We start from the raw sequence: 27167 nt of genomic DNA on the forward strand, positions 1-27167 counted from the left end.
GGTGTACACAAGTGCCATTTCATCCACTAAAACTGACTATTATTTATTCCTGGCTGTCGTATGACTCGATCCACACAGGTGTTCATACCTGGTTGCCACCACTGCAGCTCTAACTTCATTACAAATAAATAGGCACCATCAGAATTATAATATTTTAGCGACTTTATTTACCAAGATCAAAATTTGCAACCATTAATTGTTTCAACAAATATTTACAATTCATGGAAAGCACGGACTGTTTGGAACCAACCAGCAGAACAGCATCAGCTGCTGCATCTCTTACCCTCAGGAATGAGATTTTACTCTTTAAAATCGAGATTTGAAAGTAAATCCAAACTAAGAACTTGATAATCAGTGCTTGAAGAACAAACTCATGTTACTGTTTAATATTCCCATGATGAAAAACCAGCTGTTCTTTCCAGCACATGATTTTAAGAGTATAAAAATTGACTCCTGGTGTGTCTGGCAGGACAGGTGCTTCCCTTGCTGGATACAAGAAGAATTGGCCACCAGGTTTTTACAATCTTAACACTTGATAGTTTTTGTTTATTACTGTTCCATATTACAAAAGAAAAAAATAAGAGAACACAGTGAGGATCAGCTACCACAGAGTTCCCAAAGCAGTTCAGAACTGCAGGTCAAACCCTCTTCCACATGCCAGGTTACAAAGAGCTGAGGGAAGGTCCAGTTCTCTGAGGTGCACGTTCCAGGCTGTTCCATTCTCCTGGAATTCCTCCAAAGAACCAGGACACACCAACACCTCTCCAGGAGCAGCTCCCTCAGTTTAGGACTTTCCCAACCTTATTTCTGATGTACCACAAAGCTTTTTTTCTGACACGATGACGACCAGGAGTCACACTCTAGCCTGGCCTCAAGGAAACGCACTGGGACTCACGCCCACAACAATCAGAGACTTAGGAACTTCAGGGGAAAAAAATAAATCCTTTTCTAGCCCACTAACCAGGAGATTGTGGAATGCAGATTCCTCATGGCAAAGAGCTCTGCTTGCTACAAGTCCATTAATTTCCAAAGGAATCACAAATACTGATTGACCATGGGATAAGCATTACACATCCAGGGAGGGAGCACAGCTTGGAATTCCATCCAGATGTGAGCTAGCACGACACACACGGAGCTCTCACAGTCCATCGTGCAATTCCCGTTGACAGAACTGGAAGCAGGATTCAATCCCAGCATTGGAAATGGTTTTTTACTCATGCAAGAAGCACTGCAGTCACCTACAGCACCTGCCCAGGACCACAGCCTGACCACCAGGACCACGGCCTGACCACCAGGACCACATCCTGACCATCAGGACCACATCTTGACCATCAGGATCACGGCCTGACCACCAGGACCACGGCCTGACCACCAGGACCACATCCTGGCCACCAGGACCACGGCCTGACCACCAGGACCACATCCTGGCCACCAGGACCACGGCCTGACCACCAGGACCACGGCCTGACCACCAGGACCACATCCTGACCACCAGGACCACATCCTGACCACCAGGACCACAGCCTGACCATCAGGACCACATCCTGGCCACCAGGACCACATCCTGACCACCAGGACCACATCCTGGCCACCAGGACCACATCCTGGCCACCAGGACCACGGCCTGACCACCAGGACCACGGCCTGACCATCAGGACCACATCCTGACCACCTGGACCACATCCTGGCCACCAGGACCACATCCTGGCCACCAGGACCACATCCTGGCCACCAGGACCACGGCCTGACCATCAGGACCACAGCCTGACCACCAGGACCACGGCCTGACCACCAGGACCACGGCCTGACCACCAGGACCACATGCTGACCACCAGGACCACATCCTGGCCACCAGGACCACAGCCTGACCACCAGGACCACGGCCTGACCATCAGGACCACGGCCTGACCACCAGGACCACGGCCTGACCACCAGGACCACGGCCTGACCACCAGGACCACAGCCTGACCACCAGGACCACGGCCTGACCACCAGGACCACGGCCTGACCATCAGGACCACATCCTGACCACCAGGACCACATCCTGACCACCAGGACCACATCCTGGCCACCAGGACCACAGCCTGACCACCAGGACCACAGCCTGACCACCAGGACCACATCCTGGCCACCAGGACCACATCCTGGCCACCAGGACCACATCCTGCCCAGGACTGTGTCCTCACCAGGACCATGTCCTGCCCACCAGGCCCACAGCCAGACAGCTCTGGGGATCTCCAAAAGTGGAGATTCCCCAGGTAAAGGAGTTCTGATCATGTCAAACTTTTGATTTTCACCCAAAACGAATTAAAATTGTACAAACTGGACTCTTTGACACAATGAGATCTAATGTGCAGATATTTACTCTGGGGAGTAAAAAGCCCTAATTTTTTTTTCTCTTTTTTTTTCCCCCCAATATTCTTTAGGATCCATTTTTTCTGCAAGTTGCCTACAGACATACAAAATTAATTCAAGTATCTCCTACACCAAAGAGGATCTCATTTGACTTTGTACTGTCCATAAAAATATATCCTTGAAAATCTGGTTCACAAAATATTTCATTTGGTTACTAAAATGAAAGATATAAACTGTCAAAATAGGTATAGAAACTCAATTTCAGGTTTTGTAAAGATCACAATTTAGCTACAAAATATACCAACCATCTCCCTGTTTGCAATATAGAATTTGCTTACAAAGACACCATTACTTTGCAAAATAGCTCCTACCTTACAAAATTAGGCTGGAAATTGTAATTTTCTACTTCCAGCAATAAACCAGAGATTAGAACTTCATAACCCTTTGGTATAGATCTTCCATTTTTTACTACATCATTTTTCTTCTATTTGGTTTCACGTTCCAAAACCTGGGAGAATCCCTGGCCAGGACAAGCACTGAGTGTTTAAATATGATCAGCACACAGTTTAATTTTCAATGATTGATGTTTCTCATGCCCAGAACTAAGAACAAACTCTTGCAAAAATAAAAACTTTCAGAAGTTTAATCTCAGAAATTCTTGAGAACTTTTGTTACCAGTCCTTGTCCCTCCCACTGTGCTTTAAAATCACGGATGTGTTGAATTGTCTAAGAAAATCAACACAGTTTTCTAAGAAAATCAACACAGTTTTCTAAGAAAATCAACACAATTTTCCCTGCCTCAGTCATTTCCAGGACCAAGCCTCTTGCTGCCTTCTGCAGATCCTTCCCCAATCTGATAAACACAGCAAACATGGAAAAAAAATCATCCCAACTTTTTCAATTGTCATCTGAGAAAGAGTAAAAACATAATTTATATCTCGAGCAAAGTATCAGCTTTTTTATCATCTGTACCTGTAAATACCAACTTACAGGTTAAAATAAAAATATTTACAGACAAATAACTGAAGGGAAAAGGCTTGAAAAAGAGTAAGAAATCAAAACATACACTGGTTATAAACGTTACTAATAATGTCAGCTATGGCAAGGATTCTGTTTCATTCATGTTTTCTTTGCAACCAAATTTTACCTCCCTTATCAGAGGTATTCATAGGAATTTTCAAAGAAACTCTCATCACCTGCCTCGCCACATGTCCTTCCACTGTAGCTGCAATCTTGAATTTATCAGTTTCCAGTTGTGCCAGCAGGAATTTTGGTGAGGTTTTCTTGTTTCCTGTTTGTACTTTGTCACCAACATGTTGTAAAGAAAATCTATAGAGTCTTTGAGCTGTGAAATCTAGGTAGAAAAGTTTCATTTTTTGACCTTTCATCTAGTTTAAAAAATTCAGTATAAAAAAAAAAAATCTCCTCTGATATTTCACCAGTCCCCAAAGGTTTTTACCTTCTCTTCTTACACACTTTTATGACAGTAAAGATCTTTCAAAGTTTTTAGCTCTTCAATTAGAGTTTTGTTCTGATTTTCCAGGACTGCCACTCGATTTTCCAGACATTTCACATATTCCTTCTTCTTCCTACGGCATTCCCGGGCAGCTTCTCTGCAACAGAGAAGCAGAGTTCTTGACTTTAGCTGTGAGATCTATTTCCTAAACACGACAATATTGACCAACATGAGAGAGCTGGAAGTGCAGTGAGGAACAAAACCAAGGCAAAAGTGCCTGAGGAGAGCAGGGAGTTCTGCAGGATTTGGTAACACCCAAGGCAGCCAATCTGCAGGGGAAACCCACTTTTGGTTTCTCCACACTGTGAGACTCAAGGGAGCATGTTTGGGTCACCATCTCCCACGACTGGGTCACAGTCTCCCACAAGCCCAGGTGTGTTCAGGTGGGGAAGGAGGCCAAGCACACCTGGGCTGTACCAGCCATGGTGTGGCACAGGACCAGGGCAGGGATTGCCCCCTGTGCTGGACGCTGCTGAGACCCCTCCCTCACTGCAACACAAATATGGATGGGCTGGAGCGTATCCAGAGCTGGGAATGGAGCTGGGGAAGGGGCTGGAGAACTCCTGAAGGAGCTGGGAAAGGGGCTCAAGCCTGGAGAAAAGAAGGATCAGGGGGAACCTTCTCCCTCCTCACAACTCCCTGAAATGAGGGGCAGGGGGGTTGGGCTCTGTTCCCAGGGAACAGGGACAGGAGGAGAGGGAACAGCCTCAGGCTGGGCCAGGGGAGGCTCAGGCTGGACATCAGCAGGAATTTCTCCATGGGAAGGGTGGTCAGGCACTGGAAGGGGCTGCCCAGGGCAGTGGTGGAGCTCCCACCCCTGGAGGTGTCACTCAGTGCTCTGGTGGGGATCTGTCACAGGTTGGACTTCCTGATCCCGGAGGTCTTTTCCAAGCTCAGTGACTGCATGACCCCAGCACAGTAAACTCAGCACCCCCAGCAGCTCAGGTGCACTCACTCACCTGTTCTTCATCAGCCTGATCTCTCGTTTCAGCTGGGGATCATCTGTCTTGCTCGTCTGCGATGTCAGAGTGACAGGGGATGTCATCACCACGGTCTGGGGCAGGGAGGAGGTGGTGGGCGTGGTTCGGATCTGGTAGGTCTGCATGTCCCCGGAGGCAGCTAGGGCACACAAAGGGGCAGCATTAGCAGGTGGCACTCAGGCGACAGGGGTGTAACCGGGTCCCCAGGTGTACTCACTCTGCACCACCACCTGGTTGCTGGGCACCAGGATCTGCTGTCCATCCGAGGTCTGGGCGTACTGCAGGATGGTGGTCCCAGGCTGGGAGCTGCTGGTGTTGGCCATGGTCAGAGTCTGCAGCCCCTGCACCCCGTCTGCCCCCGGCCCTGCCAGCTGGAGCCCGTTGGCTGCGATGGCAACTGGGAGGGAAGGCACATGGACAGGAGGGTTTGTAGGTGTGCAGTGTAAAATACAGGTGAACACAGGATCCTAGAATGGGCTGGCTTGGGAGGGACCTTAAAGCTCATCCAGTGCCACCCCTGCCATGGCAGGGACACCTTTTCCTCTGTCCCAGGGCTGCTCCAAGCCCTGTCCAGCCTGGCCTTGGCCACTGCCAGGGATCCAGGGCCTGCCCACCCTCACAGGGAGGGGAGGAGCACCATGAACACCAAGTGGGAACATCAAAGGAACAATTCCTAATTTTTGTACCTCTCTGATACCACAGGAGCCTTTTAGTGCAGCCTGTGATATATATATATATATATACACACACATACATACATACATCACTGACATGTTGGATTAAATCCAGCCAAGAACCACTGTGTGCTCCATACCAACACCCCTAAATGTCTTAAATGTGCAATAAATTAAAATTACAAAGCACTGAGTTTATCTGAAGTCTGTAGATACCAGTCACTTCCGCGTACCAACTTTATTGACTGCTAAATAATAACCAACTTCCATCCTTCATATTACTCAAATATTTAATGAAACCTGTATTCTGAGGCAAGTTGAAGGAAAAAAGTGAGGAAATTTTGGGTCACGTACTGTACTGTCCAGTGCTTGTCTGGTAGATGGGAGTGGGAACAGACATGGAGGTGACAGTGGAGACCCCAGGACTTTCCTCATCTCCTTTTCTATCCCGTGTGTCTTCAGAAGAAAGATCCTTCAAAATTTTTCTGTGAAAAAAGGAGTTTGACATTTGACTGCACTCCTCACTTCATTAAAATGATACAACTGATTAAAAATTACAGCTGGTGAACATTCTGCCCTGTACAAAATCCTGCTGAGGTCAATCTCCAGTTAGCGGAGTCAAAGTTTCCTCACAGCAATGACAGCTCAGAACGTTCAGTGCATGAATACAGATTCACTGAGTGTTTCAAGGGAAAGGAAACAACCTGGAGGGCAGCAGAATGCTGAGAACCATGGGAAGAGGCTGCTGTTTTGGTTCCAAATAAAAACACCAAGTTTGTGTCACACCATTACCGGTAGGATGGACGACGAGCCAAGATGCCTCGAGCCTTCTGTGAGGAGCCAATGCTGTCTGAGGAATCCTGAGAATCCTCACTCTCAGATAAAGAAGAGACCTGGTGAGAAAGGGAACAGGAATACCAGTTCAAACACAGAAAGCACCTGGAATCTTTTATGTAGAAGAGGAGTAGTGGGGTTTGTTGGTGAGAATGTGAAAGTGCAATGAAAATCATATTTAAGGTAGCAGCATATCAGGGAGTAAATATGCAAAGTACTATCTACAATTTTCTTTATTCCACTGTGTGCTCATCCAGTTCAAAGTCTTATTTTGTCTCTGATGCTCCTTATTAGTGAACAAAACATTTATTTGTTCTTATCCGTGTGCCAGTAACTGAGTGCAGAGGAATGCACAGAGCTCTGGGAAAAGCCTCTCACTGAACTGCAGAGACAGAGCAGCCTATGATCAGCAGGGAAAAAAAACCTGCTTGCGTTGTACTTTTTTTTCCCCCCAACAAGGCCACAATGTTCATAAATTACAGAAAAGGAATGAATCCAGTCAGTGCAGACTGTGCAACCAGGGGGAAGGAAAAGGAAAGAGATTTAACAGGCACGAGCACCAAGCACCAGCCCATGCAGATGCTTGAGTGCTTTCAGCAGTGACACATTCTCCTCTCCCTGCCCTGATGGTTTTGTCAGCACTGACAGCTGGCAATCCCTGCCAGCTCTGCTTCTCATGGCTTATCGAGGGGTGTGGGACAAGGCTCAGGGACAAACTGCTGGGTTTTAGGGCAGTCAGGGCAGCCACTTCCCAGAGAACCTCCAGGTCCCCAAGGGTTCTGCAGCAGGGATTGAGTGGAGCAGGAACAGACTCACTGAACTCCCTGGGTACCTCTTGGAAGGGACTCTTACAAAAATCACATGGGAGGTGAGTAAGAGACACAAGCAGAGAGCTGGGTACCACCAGAAGGGAGTTAGAGCACGAGAGAGCACCCAGCAGCTCATTCCCCTTCAGGCAGCTCCACCTTTCCCAAACACTCATTTTAATCCACTGAATTATTCTCTTATTCCCCACTCCCCTCCTCTGAGTGTCAGACCCCACCTGACTGCCAAGGCACCAGCTACAGAGCTGTGGACTGGATGTTTTATTAAAGGGAGGTGACATCAAATGGTTTCATTTTGACTCCAAAGGAAGGATGAGGGATCCCCCAGGGCTGTCCCAGGATTGCTCACTGTCCCTTACAGCAGGGCACAGAGGCAGCTGGGTCAGAGAAGCCTCTGCACACCTTCTCACCTACATAACTGCAGATGTGGGGAACTGGAAGCCATTCTGGAGTTACCTGCACGGTTTGCACCTGAGGGGAGTGGATCACAGAGGAGGATTGAGCTGTCTGAATGACTCCCTGGACCTGGACTTGCTCTCCAGGAAGCTGAACCACTGTGAGGGGAGCAGAACCTCTGAGAGACATCTACAACAGACCAAAAAACATCAGTAAAACCTCTGAAACCATCAGTAAAATCTTTGTGCCACAGGATTGAGGAAGTGCAACACGTGTAGGAAAACTGGTGGAGAACCTGCATTAGCAGCTTATTTTAATTCTAATTAAGTCACCGAAGTACCTTTAAAGATGCACGTTTTTTAGACATTATTTGCATAAGAAAAAGGCTGAAACAGTTCATTATTTCCTTCGGTTGGAGAAAAATCAAATGTAGTATGGTGTCACATAATCAAATATGTGATATTATGTAATATATTAAAAACAGGAAAATGCTTCAGCTTCCTAGAGGGTTTGTAGTTCTGATGTTGAACTCGCACAAGTCTTTGCATTTAAATTCAATTTATATTGTTCACATTTCCATGTGTTCACAAAACAAAAATAATTCAAGTTGTAGATGTAGACTGTAAGTAAATAACCACCTCTGCCATGAAATTTCTTCACTACTTTTATTAATCTGAAATACATGAGAAGATGAAGGGATCATTAAAATACACACAGCTGAATTCCCATTTACTGCTACTTTTGTATCATAACTCACAATATTAAGAGACAATCTGAACTTTATATAAAAACAGATCAGGAAACCAGCCTGGAAACAAACATCAGGATAAACCTGCTGATATTTTCCCCTCTCCTATATCTACATTTTGCATCAAAATCCCAGTTGCTTCCACAGGATAAACAGTGGATGAGCTGCAAAACGTTGCTTTTCCTGGGGAAAAGCCTCCTGAAAGAATTCACTCTTTCACCAGTTCTAAGGGATTCAGGTTGAAGCTCTGACAGGGATGTTACCTTGGAGGAAGAATCTCAAATATTCAAGTTGATATGGTTTATTAAATATATTCATGTTGGGCTGAAATCCAAGTGTTTCCATGGTGCTGAGTACCCAGGATTGCTGCTACTACAAAAAGAGTTGGAAATGCTTTTTCTAAGGAAAAAAATTAAAGCAGACCCTCATTTTATTCCTGAGCAGCTCCTGTTGTTGACTACCCCTAAATCTGGGCTGCACTTCTGCACTGTACAAACAAAAACATTAGCTTTTTAACACTTTTGAATTAATTTTATGTCATCCACCATCAAACAAACCCATTTTTCTTAGCCTCTTTTCTGCTTTTTCTTCTCTGAGCGCTTCTAAAAACGTTTGTAGCACATAAAAACTGGCTCTGAACTCCCTGAAATGTTTGCTGAGATCCAGCCCAGGCTTTTTACCTGTTGAGCAATATGAGAGAGCTGAGCTGCCTGGAGGGTTGTACCTTGTACAGCTGAGGGCTGGGACGTAACAGAGCTGCTGCTGCTGCCACCCTTGTGCACCTCTTCCATCATCAGCTAGGAGAAAACCAGTTAAATCCAGTTAGAGATCAATTTGGACAGCAGACAGGTGCCCAGTTCCACCAGTGTTTTATACCCCAGTGCCTGATGATTCTGGGCTCACTGGGACATGATGAATGAGCTTTTTGCTCTCCAATGTCACCATTATTAAGGCACAGCCTGGATTTTTATCACTTCCCATCGACACCCCCAGTGCTTCTGTGCCTCCTCAAGGGGGCACTGGGGAGGGACCTTGCCCTGCTCCACAGGTGAAGCCCCACACCTGGGGTCACCTCCCGAGGCCTGGGAACAGCAGGAGTGCCAGGCAGGCATACAACAGGGCTGGTCTGTGCTGTACAGGACACACAGAACCGTGGAATCATGGACTGGTTTGGGTTGGGAGGGACCTTAAATCCCATCCAGTGCCATCCCCTGCCATGGTAGGGACACCTTTTCCTGTCCCAGGGCTGCTCCAAGCCCTGTCCAGCCTGGCCTTGGGCACTGCCAGGGATCCAGGGGAAGCCCTGGCCCCTGTGCCAGGGCCTCACCATCCTATTAATATCCCATTAATGTCCAATTCTTAATATCCCATCTAACCCTGCTCTCTTTCAGTTTGAAGAAAACCAAGATTCTTTACACTAAAGAATATCTTTAAGTAAGATAATTTCCAAAAATGTTTTAGCCAAGCTACCAGCCAAACCTATTTTAAACTATCTGAAGGTGTATAAAAACAAACCAGGGACTCAAATCAAAGTGAAGAGAACACAGTTTTGAATTTTAAGAGTCACTCTGTCTTGATGTAATGCAATCAGCAACACTTCTCTCATGTCTAAGGTTTTATATTTAACTGTTCAACGTCTTGCCAGCATCCCCCCTCGGGTTCTGGGGAATTCAGGGATGCACAAATGCAGGTTTCAGCTGGGGGGAGTGGGTGGACCAGCCTGGAGCATTAAAAGCTGATGGGTGAGTGTTAAACATTTTGTCACAGAAGGTTTGAAAGTGTTGAAAGGACAGTTGCTATGAGACTGGAAATTACATTTCTTTCTGTGGAAATGTGAGTCATTGATTTTTCCCTGCTGAGCTGAACCACAGCACGGCAGCCCAATGAACACTCCCGGGGGAAGAGTCAACCAAGAGCAGAGTCCTGCTCCTGCTCTGAGGGGTCCTGCTGCAGGACTCCAAAAAAAAAAAAAAATTACTAAAGAAGGGCTTTGTGAGGACAAAATTGGTGATAAAAGAAACTGTGACTGATGGAGCAGCTCTGCTGTGAGAATTGGGATTGTTCAGCCTGGAAAAGAGAAGTTCAGGGTAACCTAATTGTGCCTTTGCAGTACCTGAAGGAGCTGCAGGGAAGATGGACAGAGATCATTTACAAGGCCTGGAGTGACGAGAAAAGGGGGAATGGCTTCCCACTGCCAGAGGGCAGGGCTGGATGGGATACTGGGAAGGAACTCCTCCCCGGGAGGGTGGGCAGGCCCTGGCACAGGGTGCCCAGAGCAGCTGGGGCTGCCCCGGATCCCTGGCAGTGCCCAAGGCCAGGCTGGGCAGGGCTTGGAGCAACCTGGAATACGGGAAGGTGATCCAGGCAGGAGGTTGGAATGAAATTCCTTTAAGGTTTTCTCCCAGCCCAAATAAACCCATGGCTCCATGTGTCCTTTACAGCACAGACCAAACCTCCAGCCAATGATGCAGCTTCCCAACACCCTCACGGCTGCAAACATCAACCACTTCAACATCAGGAGCAGAATTCATGACAAACCTGCAACGGACACGACTTGGTCTGTACTCAAAAGCAGTTTTAACTTTTATTAAAAAAAGAAATCTACGTTTTGCACCTTGCAAAGTGTCCCAGGTAACCAGGGCCCCTCAAATCGAAATCCAGGCAGCAACAAAAATGACAATACATTTCCAGTGCTACAGAAACTCCATTCATTTCTGTAGTGCTAAACCACAGCCCGCCCTCCCTGCTCTCTGCTTTTAGTTTCTCTACCTTTCTTTCCCATAAAAGACTCAAAACAGCCTGCAAGAAACAGTGAAATCAATAAAACCCCCCCAGATAAACACCCCAGAGGGGTTTGCTGACCTTTCTCTCACTGGTGTGAAGTTGTGCTTACAGGAATAAAAGATAAAGTATTTCCCACTGGAAGTAGGAGTTCTGAGTTTAATTCATCGCTGCTTGCTCTGGAATATCTAATTTTTCATCCAACATCAATCCATAAAAAGATTTAGCACAAGGATTGCAACAAGACAGAAATTAGTCCTGCAACTCACAGCCTCTGGGGATGTGAGTGTCACACAAGATTCCCATGCTTTTATTTAACTCTATTTAGCTGGAAAACCAGGAATTTCCCCTGGAATTGCCACCTGCGAGACAGAGATTGGTATCTACCTGTCTGAAAGAGAGAAGTTCCAAGGAAAAACCTCAGCCTGCAGGTCTCGAGCTCTGACAAGAAGCACCAAAAAGGTTAATACCTGAGCACAGCCACCCCCAGGTAAAACTGCTCTGACAGCTGAACTGAATTTATTTAGCTGAAAGCAGATGCTCTCTTTGGGGTGAAGGAAGAATTTTGCTGTCACACAGCACTGACAACAGGAGCAACACCCAAGGTTTTAGTGTCCCAATCTGTACAAACACCACTTTTTTTTATAACCAGACAGGTAAGGGTGATGATTCTCACAGTAAACCCAAAGTCTCCATGCAGCTCCACCTCAAGTCATTTAATTGAAAGGATTTTGCAAAGGCAGCTCATAAAATTTGCTTTAAGGACTCCTAAAATTCTGGGCATCATCTCCCTCCAGCCAAGAAAACTCATCCTACTTCAAACCTGAGCCTCAAAACCACCTTCCTTTGAAACATAAACAGGAATGTCACGGTTCATCGGGGCACATTTCATTTCTCAAAGTTCACAGCCACCCTCCAAATGCCACGGGCCTCAGTGTGCATGCAGCACCACACAAACCCACCAGAAACACATTAATTAAAAAAGAGAAAACATTCTCACAACTTCCACTGATTCCCTAATTCTGTAAATCCCCCAAAATGCTACACAGAGCCCCAGAGGAAAAAAAAAACAAGCTCTGTTTTGCCCATGCAAACTGAGTAGAGGAAGGGTTTGAATGATGTTTCATCACTGAAATATCGTAAGAGCCAACTGATTATGTTTTTTATAATGTCAGAAATCAAGGAATATTTGACACAGAATTTTATTCTCAAATAGTGACAGGAATCAAATTCTGACATTTACAATTGTACAATGGGCTTTCAAAACGTTTTCTTAAATGACATTTAAGTAATCTGGAGGAATTTGGGGTCCTCAAAATCAGCTGCTCTCAGCAGTGAAAATATTATTTACCTAATCTTGCCATTAAGACACTTGGAGAAAATTTGCTCACCCAGAAAACTGACAGAATTCCATTCCCCTCCCCCCCCCCCAGAAATCAGTAAAAGACAGAGCAAAGGGCAGCACATCCCACCAGATGTGCCAGAGAACAAGTGAGCTGTCCCGAGTCAACGTGCCCGCTCCAGATTCCAGTCCACAAACACACGAAGTTATTCCTTAAAACTTAAACTGAGGTGCACTTTCCTCACAGCATTTCTCCCGCTCCCCACTCCCCCCCACACCCAGCACCAACCTGTGCAGGAACATCCCCTGACAGGACCTTCAGAAGTTAACACTGCAGCCTAAAAATGTCAATATTCTATCCGCGTCAGGGATCGCATGGTTGTGAGATAAAAACAGCCCAGAAATCATTTCTATCCCGCCGCCCTGGATCCACCCGACCCTCACCGAGCACTGCAAGCCAAGGCTCAGACAGGGGTCTGGGGCAAAATTCATAGAGGACAGGTAAGGACGCCCATTACCGGCGGTCCAGGTACGATAAAGCCGAGTTTGTCACCGGCAGGACTCGGGGATCAGCCACCGCTGGCCGGGACCGGCTGGAGCCGCTCCTCAGCCCCAGACCCCCCATTCCCGAGGGGAGCGGGACACGGGACACGAGGCGCCCCAGCTCACCCCCCAGAACCCTTTTATGAGGGGGAATACGGGACCGGGATGGGCCCCATCACCCCTAGGCCTCCATTTCTCCCCCCCATCCCTGAGGCGAGCGGGACACGGGGGGAGCGGGCGCGGGCCCGGCAGCAGCTCCAGGCCGCAGAGCAGCGCCTCGGGCCCGGCTGCGCTGGGAACTCCCCGCGGTTTCCGCAGCGGCCGCCGGGCCGAGGCCGCGGCCTGTGCCCGTCCCCTCACGGCCCGCGGGGGCGGACGGGGAAAGCAGCGGGCGGGCCGAAGGGGACGGGGCGGCCTCCCCAGCCCGCGCTTACCTCAGAGCCCCGCGGGGCCGCGCGTGGGGAGCGCCGGAGCCGCCGCCGGGTCCCGGCCCCGGTCCCGGCCCGGTTCCGCCTCAGGGAAGCGGCGCCGGCGGGGGGGGCGGGCCGCGACCATAGAGTGCGCGCCCAGGGGCCCCCGCCATAGAGCCCCAGCGGCGCGGAGCGCGCGGGCGCCGGGCTAGAGCGGCCGCCTGGAGCCGGCCCCGCCCGGCCGTACCATAGAGAGGAGGCGGCAGAGCGCCGCTCGCGGGCCCGGCGCGGAGACGGCGCCCCCCGCAGGTGGGAGGCCCGCGCTCTCCGCAATCGGGATCGCGCTCGCCGCCGAAAAAATCACGATATTGCCGATATTGCCGATATTGAGGGCCCCGCGCGGGGAACAGGGTAAAGCGCAGTGCGGCCGGGTGTTAGCGAACGCGGCCGGGACGGGCCGGGGCTGTGGGCGCGATTCCTTCGCGGGTGGGCCTGAGGGGGTTTATTTGGCCCCTCTCGGGTTTATTCCACAGCGGGTTTTAGGATCGCAGTAAGGGTTCGGCATCCAGTCGGCGGCCCCTTCTATCACGGGACGGTTCCTCAGCCATCCCTGGGAGCACAGGAAATTCGGTGTTCCCTGCAAAGCACGAACTGCAGCCAAGCACCTCCAGGAGCAGCGACCTTGCCCTTGATTTGCAAGGAATTCCTGAGACTGAAAAACCGCTCCGAGACCATCGAGTCCAACCGAGTGCCACATCCAGGAATTCCTTGGACACCCCTGGGCAGCTCCAGTGCCTGACCAGCCTTTCCATGGGGAAATTCCTGCCGGTGTCCAGCCTGAGCCTCCCCCTGGCCCAGCCTTCAGTTCCCTGGGATAAAATCCCAAATCCCCTCCTGTCAGGGAGTTGTGCAGAGCCAGCAGGTTCCCCCCGATCCCCCTTTTCTCCAGGCTGAGCCCCTTTCCCAGCTCCATCGGGAGTTTTCCAGCCCCTTCTCCCGCTGCTCCAACCCTTTCCTTAGCTCCACGCTCTGCTCTGAACCCCAAAAACCCAAATTCCCAAAGCTACACTGCCCAGCCCAGCTCCTTCACTTCTCGAAAATATAAGATACTTAAAAGTCTCCCTCTGCCCAGGATCAATTTTAACTCATGTTTTCTTCCTTAAAAATAAAATTCCTTCATGGAAACAGCGCTGGAAGGACTAAACAAGCAACCAGGCATCGATATTTATTAACACAAGACAAAGGAAACACAATCAATGCGTTAATGAGACACTGTCCAGCCAGGTGTTAAATTTAAAAATGAAACTAATCTAATTTTAAATAAATAAAACCTTTATACATAATTACAGAATGCCAGAGTCTGGATTGGACAATGGGAAAGAGGTTGACAGAAATAAAAGCGAAAAAAAAATGCATCTAGGGCTAAAATTGATCTGGTTTTTATAACCTTATTTTAGGACAGTTAGTAGGACACAGCTGAATTGATTTAAACCAGAAATGAAGTGCAAATTCTAACAAAACAGGACAAAACTGTCCTGTTCCCACAGCGTTTGCTCAGAGAAGATTCAGAAACAGTGAGAGACACACACAATGCTTTAGTCCAGTGGGAAGAATTCCCAGTTTTTCAGTTTCACTGCAGTTGTTCAGTTGTAACCTGAAGGGAGTAATGTGCCCTTTGCAGCCCCAGCAGCTGTTGTCACACCAGGGAGAGAGATTTCTTTGGGAAAAGCACCCAGCCCTGCCTACCTGCAGTGAAGGATCTTGCTTTGTTCCCCAAAAAAAATTATGGAAAGATCATCCCCAGCTACAGAGGAAGGAGTGGAATGAGCTGTGGAAGGCTCGTGGCAGAGCTGGGGGTGGAATTTGGGGATTCCAGAGCCTCAGCTCCATCCTTCCTGCTCTGCAGCACTGTGCCAAAACATGGACAAAAGCACTTGGGGAATGCCAGGGAATTCAGGGAAGCCAAACTGAGGAGCTTCTCCTTGTCCCTGGAATGTTCTCTCAATCCCATGGGCAGGGCTGTGTCCTGCAGCTCTCCAGCACACAGAAATGGAATGTGCTGGAAGATTTGGAGCACACAGGAAGCTTGCAAGATAAAACCTCAAACCGTAGGAAGCTATCAGTACCTATCCAAACCAAAAAATAAGGAGAACAAAAAATGATCAATCCAGTCACATTCAAAAATGCCATTTCAGGAATTCCATCTGCCACATTTGATGGAATTCATACACACGTTGTTTTATTTGTGAAAAATCATTAATAAAAGATAATCCTGGAATTGGACTTAAAATCTACTTCAGTGGACAAAAAGTGTTTGTTGAAACAATTAATGTAAAGCTTTGAGTAAAGAAAAAGGTTTAAGACCACCTGTTTTCCCTGGAAAAGTCACACTGGAATGAAGCTGCTTGGCCAGGCCTGAGCTGTGCAGGAAACACAAAAATGGTGACAAAGAACATGGAATAACAGGAATTTTCTGGTTGAAAGGGGAGAAGAACCTTTGTGCACTTCACACCCAAAATAAGCTGCAGGACCAACTGTTTTAGTCACAGCCTGACCTGCCACTGTCCCCACTTTGTGTTCAATTTGTTAAAACTAAATACATTGAAGATTTTGTGCATATTCTGCAGTGTTGGCTGATACTGTGGAAAACACAGACACGGTTCCAAAACGTGCCCCTGAAACACAAAGTGTCTTAAGCCCAGACCTGCCACAAAACTTCCAGTTCCTATTCCCCCACCAAGTATTTTTTAAAAATATCATTTGAAACTTCTTATCCCAGTTTTAGAGCTCCTGTTTTCAGTGAGGAACCACCAGGATGCAGCAGGAGCTTTTCAAGGACACAGCTGGGCTTTGCTCGTGGATCCACTGGACTCTGTTCCAGTAACTGCCACAGGATCTTCTAAGTCCACACCATAAACCTTTTAAAAACTGCCTAAAAACTTTGTGTGAGGTAATCTGGAACATTTGAAAAGTTTATTTACACTGTATACCACATCTGACTCAAAAAACCCTGTTGCAGGATCTGGTAGCAGCTCCCAAGGCTTCAAAAAAAATCATATATTAGCACCCAGAGAAGTGTAATTGTTTTTAAAAGATGAAGAATTAAATTAAAAAAAAGAAGATAATTCTGAGTCAAAGCTCAACCACCAGCTCTCCCCCAACCCGTGTGGAAATGCTTCCCAGCAGGAAGAGCTTGTACCTGCTGCTGCTTTAAGGCTTCTCTGTCTTCCCATTCCCTAAAGTTGGAGCTGACACATGATGTGGAAGGCTGGGACAGCAATTTTCACAATGTTAATTTAACAATGTGTTTGCCAGAATTCCTGTCTCCTCTTGGAAAAGAAAAAACTCTGTCCGACTTAAACCTGGAATTCTCCTGTTCTTTCAGGGAATGCTTTGAGGAGAGCATTTTTGTTTGCTCCCAGATTCCACTAAAGCCTTTTCACAACAGCTCTTGCTCTGTCTGCAGGAACCCAAAGCAATGGCACAAGCAGGGAATTCACCTGCGTGCCAGCCTCAGGAATGTTTTTCCTTTCCACACCTTGGTGCCACAGGACGAGGCAGAGGCTGTCCCTCAGCTCCTTCTGGGACTTGCACTGCCATTTCTACCCAATTCCATGCTGAATTCAGCCTCTTGGAGAAAAGATGTGCCTTAAAACCAAAGGGTTCTACACAATTCTGGCCAGAATAAAGATAAAAATGAAATCAGAAACCTGGGGAACGTGGGAGCATCTCACATTGTGTCTAAGCCAATGCCAGGATGCTGAGGACCACAAAAGTCACCTGTCCTTAAAAGCATCAACCTTCAGCTGTCCTCACTAGCCAAGTTAATTTTCTATCTAAGTGAATTATGTATAGTAATATTTACATATTTAAAATATAGGCAAAATTCTTTTTAAATTCCAGAAATCTCTATATGAATAAGTAACTCTGATTCTGTAAGTTATTGATTTGGTCATGGCACAATTGTCAATAAGTTGTGTGATCCATGTGGGGTATGAACAGCTCCAGATGCAAAGGAGATCATGGAGTAGGGAACTGCAGAACTCTGATGACCCTTTTCTTAATAGTTTATTATCTTAACTAAATAAACCCTCCCCTTATAGAATCCTAACTCGGGATTAGATAAAAATACAAATATGTACAACGGGTGAAAAAGTAACACTACTGTAAAGGCCTTGGGGATTTCATAGCTCACACAATTTCCCACTTTGCAGTTCTCTAAAGCTCATGGTTCAGTAAACTGTTACAAACGTTTGCTGCTGCTTCCCACATTTCCTTTTCCACCAGGACTAAAAACCCCAGCATGGGAAGGAGGGAATGTGGCAGCAACTTCAAACTTTAGATCAAGTATTAGTAAATTTTCACCAGCTTCACTTCCATAAGCACCCTCATCACTCTGTGGTCCCATCACATGTTGTAGGCCACGTAAATGGGGTCCAGCTGATCTGCCAGGAAACTGTCCCGGAGGTGCATCCGTTGTTTCTCGCCTCGGGAATTGATGGGGATGACTCCAGGATCCACCACCACCACCACACCCACAATCAAGTAATGTTCCTCCAGGACCACGTTGGTAACCAGAGGAACCAAATCCAGAGCCTCCTGCTCACAGCCACACAGCTCCACCACCACCACCAGCAGGTTGGTCCAGGTGAACACAGCACTGAAATGATAAAGGGAAAACAACACAACATCTGGTTATTGCCACAAAGATCCAAAGTTGCCAGTTCTTTATCCTTAGATGGAGGTTCCCTCCTGCTGTGGGCTACATTTCAAACCTAACTCCAACATGACTTGGTCCTGACATGATTAAAATCAGACTTAATCTCAGCACTACCTGTGTGAGACAGGAACCCAACGCCGCTGTCACTGACTGAGAAATGGCTCTTTACACCTCGGAGAAGGAATCATCATTTCTGTGTTGAACTAAGGCTTGTGACAAAACACTGAGTCTGTTCTCATCTGCAGATGGGAAACTGGGTGCATGACTTGCTAATGGCAACACAAAAAAACCCCGAATTTCTCTATTTTTTTTTTTTCCCAGATAGAATTCCGCATCCTTTTCCCAATTTATTTTTCAGATAAAACCCTGCGTTTTTGCCTCAACTGCTATATTTCAGCTGGGCTAGGATGGCTGCACTCCTCAGGACAGCTTTACCATTCAGCAATGCTCCTGTGGGTTCGGGACACCGAGGTCTCGATGTCGATGGGGTGGTAGCGCAGCCCCCGCAGCTCCAAAGTCTCATCCAGGGCTCCCACAACGTACAGGGCATCGTGGCGCTCTGGGGAGAGAGGGCAGGTGTCAGAAATGGGATTTGGGAAAAACAAGTTGTCTCTTGTGTAAGATAAAGAATCCCTGAATGGTTTGTACTAGAAGGGATCTTAAAGCCCATCCAGTCCCACCCCTGCCTTGGCAGGGACACCTTCCACTATCCCAGGGCTGCTCCAAGTCCTGTCCAGCCTGGCCTTGGGCACTGCCAGGGATCCAGGGGCAGCCACAGCTTCTCTGGGCACCCTGTGCCAGGGCCTGCCCACCCTCACAGAGAGGAATTCCTTCCCAATATCCCCTCTAACTCTGCTCTCTGACAGTTTGAATCCACTGCCTCTTTTTCTTGTCACTCCAGGTCTCTCCATCTTTCCTGCAGCTCCTTCAGGCACTGGAAGGCCACAGTAAGATCACCCAAAGCTCTTCTCCAGCCTGAAGGCAGCTCTGCAGGTGAGGTCTCACCTGAGCAGGGCAGAGGGGCAGATCCCCCTCCTCTCCTGCAGCCCATGCAAGGGTCTCAGCCCAGGCTCGGGGGGGGGGGGGTTCCTGGGGCATGTCCAGCACTGAAAACCCTTCTCCTTAGGGCTGCTCCCCCTGCTCATCCCCAGCCTGAATCAAACCAGGTGCAGCCTTGGTTAAACCATGAGATTCCCATGGGAATGTCCAGGCTGCCCAGGTCCCTGCCAGGTGTGCCCAGGTGCAGCCTTGGTTAAACCAGACAAGATTCCCATGGCAATGTCCAGGCTGCCCATGCCCCTGCCAGCTGTGCCCAGGTTCCCCTGCCAGCTGTAACCCTTGGTTAAATGGCACAAGATTCCCATGGCAATGTCCAGGCTGCCCATGTTCCTTCCACCTGTGCTCATGCCCCTGCCAGCTGTGCAGCCTTGGTTAAACGAACACAAGATTCCCATGGGAATGTCCAGGCTGCCCAGACCCCACCAGCTGTGCCCAGATCCCTCCCAGACGTACCCAGATCCTTCCCAGATGTACCCAGACCCCCACGAGCCGTGCCCAGACTCCACCAGCTGTACCCAGACCCCCACCAGCTGTACCCAGACCCCTCCCAGCTCTGCCCAGACCCCCACCAGCTGTACCCAGACCCCTCCCAGCTCTGCCCAGACCCCCACCAGCTGTACCCAGACCCCCACCAGCCGTGCCCAGACTCCACCAGCTGTACCCAGACCCCTCCCAGCTCTGCCCAGACCCCCACCAGCTGTACCCAGACCCCTCCCAGCCGTGCCCAGACCCCACCAGCCGTGCCCAGGTGCCCCCACCTCCGCTGGCCGCCGTGAGCTCCGTGCGCCGCACGAAGCCCAGGTAACCGGTGCGGGCCCAGAGCGTCTGCGCCGCGTCCCCGAAGCTCAGGCGGGTGTTGAAGTGGTCGGCCTGGAGGGTCTCGTTGTCGTAGATGGTGTAATAACCACTGGCTGTGTGGGGGCTGTTCACCCAGATCTGTGCAGGGAGGGGGGAGAGGGTCAGATCCTGGCTCTGCCCACCTGCAGCATTAGCCCAGTGGAGTGGGTAAAGGAACTGTAATGAAGTTCTGGTTTTCAGCTCAAACTTCCAAATACCCTGCAATGCATCTTGAGATCCTCCTGTGAGGATTCACCAAGTAAATAGTGGATTTTTAACATGTCAAGTTCAAAATTGGGTAATAATCCATCGACACAGGTCAATATACTGGTGTGTCGCTAAGATAATGAAAGCCAAATGTCAATTATACTATTTGGGAGCCAGTTTGCAAGATTTAGGGTGGAACAAGCTTCTTTTCAAGTGGGTTTTCTTTAAACTTGACAGTCAAATAATACCCAAATTCTAAATACTCCAGCAATAATTCATCTTACAGAGACCTGCATCACAGCTCCAAACTGTCCCCCAGCAGAGAAAAGCCCAAGGAGCAGCAGAAAAAGGTCCCCAAGGAGCAAAACCTGCACTTACCTCCCCAAGGTGAGAATCTCCCAGAGGTCCTTTTGTCTCTGGATTCACAATGACCACTTTGACTCCAGGCAGGATCTAAAGAGCACAAGAAGGAAATGTGCAATCCCTGTTGGATTATCTTCAGCATAATAAACCACCCAGGTTGTTCAATCAGGGCAGGATTTCACTAATGGACATCACAAGCAGGAATAAAACAGGCCAGGACAGCTACAGCAAGGCAAGATTAGGGTATAGGTGTAGTCTGTGGCTCCAGGGCCATACAGGTAAGATATTCTTGGCCTGTACATGTTGCTAGACCTTGATTTTGAAGAATTCAGCTAAAAAACTACAGGAAAACCTCTTTCTGTTAAGATATGAGGGAGTAAGAGCTACAGTAAATCTTAAATACAGGCTGATTTCAGGAATACCAGAGCCCACACTTCTGATATGGTTCATTTACTATAAAATGGAATAATTTCCCCAACAGTTCCAGCAAAACACACTCCCAAATCAAAGGGGAAATTCCTTATAAACCAAACTGACCTTCCAGAGGGACAGTCACAGGACTGTCCTTCCCAGCTACAGCACAAGGGAAGAGGGGACACATGAATTACCTTCCCAGACTCAGAAAGCAGCAGACTCTGTGGAGCTCCTCGTTCCACCAGACGGACTCTGAAGAAAAAGAAAAAATAGTCAGGAAAAAGAAAAAAAAAAAAAAGAAAAAAAAAAAAAAAAAAAAAAAAAAAAGAAGAGCTGTAGTGTCAGGAGTGATATGAAAACTCAGCACCACTACATGGTTTTATAAAGTTAATAAATTGGTTTTAAGTGAACTTACAGTACCTGTCATGTCTCAAGGATTTCAGGTCTACATACACCGTGGTGGGATCGGGCCCCGATGTTCCCTGAGGAGTTAATATTTAAAAATCATTAATGAATTCAGAGCAGTCAGGGTAACTTCTGCCTGAGCCCAGAAACATTTCCAGGGGTTTCTTGGGGCAAAATTCCCACTCATATTCTCCCACCTAAGAGAAACCCTTCAGTAAGCAGGTGACTTTCTGGAACACCTGTGTGGGAAGGAGGAGACACCCCAAGCCCTGAAAGCCACCAGGCACTGTTTATGTGGAAATAAACAGCTCAGATTCATGTTTCACCTGTTTGGAGCATCTGTGATACGATTTGGCAGCTGAAAATGACAGAAGCTGCTTAAATCTTGTGCCAGCTGTTCTCTACAGGGCAGATGTTGGGCTTCAGAAATGCGTGCAGACGGGGAGCGCGGAATAAAACCGAGCGTGGCATCTGGAATGTGGTACCAGTGACAACCAAAAGCCCTGGGAAGCCTTACCTGTAAACAGATGGCCACGTTGACCCGTGAGCCAAAGGTGGTGCTCACAGCTCGGGAGGAGAGCCCGATGTCCTTGAAGAGTTTGGAGAAGGAATGAGTGAGGGCAACGCGCGGCCGTTCCTCGGCCACCACCACGCAGGTCCTCACACAGGACAGGTTAATGCCTCGAGCCTGCACACAAACCAGAGCCAAAGGGCTGCATGTAAAGGTGGCACCTGCACCACTTCATTAGTGGCTTGTCTTGGTTTTCTTTTGTCTTTGCTCAGAGTCAGGATTAAAACACGAAGGAGATGATTTTTCTCGTGTTCGGGTTTGGTTGTTTATTAAAACTTATCTAAAATACAAAGAGTTCTGCAACACTTCTAGCTACCTGTTAAAAGCGAGCAAAATGGAGGTGAATCTAGCTAGCTAAAAGAGCTTGTAAAGCTGAACAGTCCAATAAAGAACTAACACCTATATTATTTATACTTTGGACCCAATATCCAAACTCCTGTGACCCAAAGTGCAGCACTATCTGTCCAACCAAAAACTACTACCTGAAAGCATGAAGAAGGAAGAACACAGAAAGAAACAACACCCAAAAATCCTCCATATTGTCCCATACCTATTACCACATTCTAAAAAGCCCAATCACACACTCCTATTTTAACTACACACCCATGATTTTAACTCCATCCCTCAAATTTGGAATCCTTCTCCAAGGCCTCAGGTCAAAAGCAGTGTTCTCCAGGGGGTCAGTGCCAGAAAGCACAGAAAGTTCAAAAATCCCAGGTTTCTGGGATCCAACAGCTGGAGGTGTTCATCTGTCCCCTCTCAAGAAGTTATGCTTGCTTCTTATCCCTTGAAATTACTCAGGAAATGCAGGACAAACTCAGTGCTTGTGTTACTTTCTCTTTTTCTGATTCTATTTGGAAGTATAAACCGTGTCTGAGCAGAGCCTGGAAATGCAGCCAGAAGAAGACATGGACTGACAGTGCTCCCTCCTCTGCCCCAGCTCTGAGCAGAGCTGCTCAGCTGAGACTGCACCTCTGAGTCACTGCTCAGACAGAGGGAAACCAAAGCCAGGCAGAATCAAGTCATCCACTGACTCCTCAACAACACTGGGACCTGAATCCATTTTGATTTCTGTGGTGAATGCTCTGGCCAGCACCAGGCAGGAGCTGCCACGTGCTGCTCACCTGGTGACACAGCCCAGGCACCTGCAGAGCTCTGTGCCACCCAGAGAACAGGGCAGAGCCTTGATCTCACAGAGCCACTATTCCAGGAAATCCCAGAGAAAAAGCCACCTCAGGCATGGCATGGAGCTATTTTTTGCCTTCTCTCATCTCCAAGGAGAAAACACCTCCATTGAGCAGCTCTCCTGACATGTGCTTTCCATCATGTGCTGGTCTGAGCCTCCACTGCAGACTGTTACATAAGGAATGTGCTGCAGAGCAGTGCTGGGATCCTCCCTGCTCAGGGACATTCCCTGACAGGTACTCCCTGCTCCTTCCCAACCCTCTCCTCTCCTGGGGCTGCAGCTTTTGGAGATTTGCTTTTGCAGCAACTCTAGCCTGGAGATTTGTGCAACAGGAAAATCTGTATTTAATGACTGTATCACTTTGCTTTACAAGAGCTTCCTTAATTTATGTAACATAAATTTCAGGAAACATTTCTTACCTTCAACATTTCAACTTGGTTTCCAAGTCCCTTTGTACACAGTTCCATGACTGAATAGGAACAGAAAGTGTCCCTTATTTTATACTGGCTGACAGTAGATAACCAGAGAAAAAGATTGGATTCCAGCTCCATAGGAGGAATTAAAATTGACTGATGTCCAGAATACACACTGTGAAGAACATTAAGGGAGAAAACATTTTAGTGAAGCTTGTAGTTATGTTTAATGTAATATTTACTGTATTTGCACATTACATTCCTGCTAGTCCAAAGGCAGGTTGTGGGACTGCAGCTGAGGCAAACTGGAGCAGCAGCATTTTAAAAATTCAACTTACTGTACAAGAATAACAATTTATCTACACACAAACACACACTGACAGTGAAGGAAGAGAACTGGCTCAACCCCACACAGAACAAGAACTTCCTCATTGTAACATGTAATCAAGGAAGAAAGGGAAGAGAAACATTCTGAAGCCAGGAATATTTGGCAGCACAAACACACATAATCAAGATGGGATAACATCTTGCTAATCTGCAGCAAAAGAACATGCTGTTGTCAGTTCAAAGACAAATTTCCCCTTATTGTAAATTAAGTCGCTCTGCAATGTCAGCATGTCTGTAATTACACCCAGAAGGGCCCATTTCCCATTTCCAACCAGCCAAGAGTTCATCTGCCCCTTTCCCCCCCCTAGAAAATCCTACCTGCAAAGGCACCAGAGCACAAATCCCAGCCCGCAGTAGGGGTCCAGACAAATGGCAATCTGCCGTGAGGAGTAGAGCTCACACTGCAGCTTGATGGCCCTGCACAGGCCACTGACAGCAGCATGGGACATCTGCAACACAGGGGACACTGCTGGAAGCCCAGGACACCACCCAGGGATCCCCCAGCACAGGCAGCTGAGAGCAAAGGCAGTTTATGGAGAGCTGGTGTGAAGGCAAAGCTGTGGTTTGGCTCCTGAGGTTCCACAGCAGATGCAGAAACTGCAGAGCCCGGACACCAACAGGGACAGCAACAGTTAAACCTGAAGCTGCAGTTGTTGGAATTCCACCTCAACGTGAGGAAGAACTTTCCCTGGAGGTGGCAGAGCACTGGAACACTGCCCGGAGTGGTCCTGGAGTCTTCCTCTCTGGAGACATTCCAAACCCACCTGGACATGTTCCTGTGTCACCTGTGCCTTGGACTGGGGGATCTCCAGAGGTCCCTTCCAACCCTGCCTATCCTGTGACTGCCACTCCAAACACACATGAGCATTAACAACAGTCTAAAGCTTTTCTTTTCAGTTTGTTATCCTCTTTTTTTTTCTGACTGCATCCCTATTCTACTCTTGATGGAGCCCAGCAGAGCTCAGGTGGCTCTCCAGTGGGAGGCAGCAGCAGAATTCCTGATCCCACTGTGGACACCTCTTTTCCTCCACAGCAGAACTAACCCAGTGAACTAAAAGCCCACAGTGCTGTTAGAAGAAAATCAGGGTCTTTGTTTGAGCTACAGGTTGGAGGTGGAGGTCAAGGGGAGGGGGCTCAGAGGGTCAGGCAAAAAACAGACACAATCTCCCAACCCCTTACTATACCTTTACTCCTGTGAGCATGCCTGTTGTGGAAACACTAAAATCTAGATATGCCAACATTTCGGGTGTGGGTGGTTTATAGATCTGGGCCAGTCGCTTCCTGGGCAAGTCATCTGTGCAAGAGAGAAACAAATGGGTTAATTTGGGTTTCTCTACTGCTATTTGAAAGGAGAACACAACTTTCAAAACACCAGAGATGGAATATAAAGGTTTCTATTAATTTTCTTTCCAGAAGAGACAAGCTAGTGGATGGCAAAACTCTTGCCAAAGCTGCTCTCACATAAAAAAATATTTTTTCTCAGGAAAAGGGAGAAAAGACCAATTCTTAAGCACATTAAAGTTGTCTCCAGCAGTCACTGCTGTCACTGCAATCATTTCCCATGCACAGCTCAATACAGAAGAGTTCTCAGTGAACAAGGGCACAACTTAGAGAGCTTTTGTACATATTCAAACAAATTTTCAAGAGCCACTCAGTGAAATGGGGGACAGCCCCTTTGCAAGTCACCAGTCACCCCTCCAGAGAACTTCAAGGAGCCTCCTGGCCCAGGGAGCTCACCTGTGTCGATGATGGTTGGCCAGGTTTTCACATCCACAGCACCAGCTGCCTCTCTGGACTTGAGCAGCCTCATCAAGGTCTGGGTTGTGAGGATGCAGGCAGCTTTGCTGACCTGCAAAGATGAACACTCACTGAAACAAAGAGGCAGGAGCCCATCCCAGCAGCACTGCCACTGCAAGAGCAGAACTTCAGAGACTCTTTCATCATCTGCAGCCAATTGCTTTCAGCAAACCTGAATTCCTTTCTCTGGCTTTTGCACACTCTGCTCTGCTTCCCCTTCACTAAAGCCCTAGCGCAGCCCAGCCTGCACAGACCCTGTCAGAACCTCTAGAGCAGGTGAGGTGTCACAGCAAGGTCCAGCTTTCTGCCCCACGGTGTCTCCAGGTTACTGGGCTTGGGAAGTGATTTAACTGCAGGATTTGGGACTTCCCCAGCGATAAGGAGCATCCAGGTGAAATTTTGGATGGCAACATCATGTTGGTGTTCTCAGAAAGCACCTGCACTCTGTCTGTGAGGAGCTGGTTCTCTCTGGCATTCCATGAATGAGAACACTGTCCCCTCACTCCAAGATGTGCCTCCATCCCTCTCACACAGACAGCACGAGGTTGGTCAGCTGTGACACCCCCGGAGCACGAGGCTGAAGCAGCAAGGCTCAGTGTGACTCCTGGGTCACTCTGGAGCCCACGAGTGCTGCAGCCCCACTCCAGCCACAGTCCCTGGGACACATGTGTCACCCCTGGAGCCTGAGGCTCCATCCCTGTCACTCACCTCCACGATCATCCTCACTGTGGGCAGGGTTGCCACCAGGCTCTGGGCGTGGGGAGGGCGCACGGTGACAGGGACACAGCCCGAGTACAGGCAGCCATAGAAGGCTGTGATGAGCTCGATGCCTGCAAGGACACGACAGGGGGACACTGGGGAGGGACACCCTGGGCACAGCAGGGCACTGCTGCTCCTCCCCTGGGATAAAGGAAACACTTCCACTGCCCACGTGGGCAACATCAGCAGCCCAGCACTAAAGGCAGCACAAGGAAGCTGAGAAAAATTGGGATGGGAAATGGGGAAAGTAAAGGAACCACAAAGGAAACCATCTCCATCATACAGGAGAAGAACATCCTGAGTGCTAGATGACTCAAAAGTCAGTCAGGAACCACCAGTGAGCACCCCTCCTAAGCACTGAGTGCCTTTCCTGTATTTCCAGATCCCAGTGAGATTCCAAAGAAAGCCCAGGCTGTATTTCCCCAGTGGGACTCACTCACCAGGAGGATAAAGAAGCACCACATTGTCTCCTGCATTGAGATGGCCTTTGTCACACAGCACTGATGCAATTCTCTCAGCCTTTTTGTGCAGCTGAAGGCAGGTGGCCGTGCACACAGTGGTTCCCTTGAAAGGAGACAAAAATGCTCTGAAAACAGGGGCTAAACAACACAAACTGGCTGCTGTGAAATAAACCCAAGCTTGCTGG

At 48.2% G+C, this 27167-nt stretch overlaps 2 protein-coding genes across 2 annotated transcripts in view; both read right to left on the reverse strand.

Moving 5' to 3' along the window:
* Nucleotides 1-2175: 2175 nt before the first annotated feature.
* On the reverse strand, nt 2176-13516 carry ATF1 (activating transcription factor 1). Its single transcript, XM_062511086.1, has 8 exons — nt 13428-13516; nt 9008-9124; nt 7640-7768; nt 6318-6418; nt 5880-6010; nt 5069-5248; nt 4831-4990; nt 2176-3968 (listed from the first exon to the last, which is right to left on the reverse strand). Exons 2-8 carry the CDS (start codon nt 9119-9121, stop codon nt 3824-3826), a joined length of 960 nt encoding a protein of 319 aa, XP_062367070.1. The 5' UTR covers nt 9122-9124; nt 13428-13516; the 3' UTR covers nt 2176-3823.
* A 1097-nt stretch (nt 13517-14613) lies between these two features.
* Nucleotides 14614-27167, reverse strand: part of DIP2B (disco interacting protein 2 homolog B) — a 61865-nt gene continuing 49311 nt past the window's right edge. The window contains exons 26-38 of the mRNA XM_062510810.1: nt 26962-27085; nt 26471-26592; nt 25703-25814; nt 25150-25259; nt 24284-24414; nt 23585-23753; nt 21926-22096; nt 21424-21485; nt 21198-21255; nt 20605-20679; nt 19941-20118; nt 18559-18682; nt 14614-18063 (exon numbers count right to left, since the gene is read on the reverse strand). Coding sequence (XP_062366794.1) covers nt 17811-18063; nt 18559-18682; nt 19941-20118; nt 20605-20679; nt 21198-21255; nt 21424-21485; nt 21926-22096; nt 23585-23753; nt 24284-24414; nt 25150-25259; nt 25703-25814; nt 26471-26592; nt 26962-27085 — 1689 coding nt within the window. The 3' untranslated portion in view covers nt 14614-17810. The remainder of the gene's footprint in view (nt 18064-18558; nt 18683-19940; nt 20119-20604; nt 20680-21197; nt 21256-21423; nt 21486-21925; nt 22097-23584; nt 23754-24283; nt 24415-25149; nt 25260-25702; nt 25815-26470; nt 26593-26961; nt 27086-27167) is intronic.

This window comes from Cinclus cinclus, chromosome 30 (genome assembly GCF_963662255.1).
Source record: "Cinclus cinclus chromosome 30, bCinCin1.1, whole genome shotgun sequence".
NCBI lineage: Eukaryota > Metazoa > Chordata > Aves > Passeriformes > Cinclidae > Cinclus > Cinclus cinclus.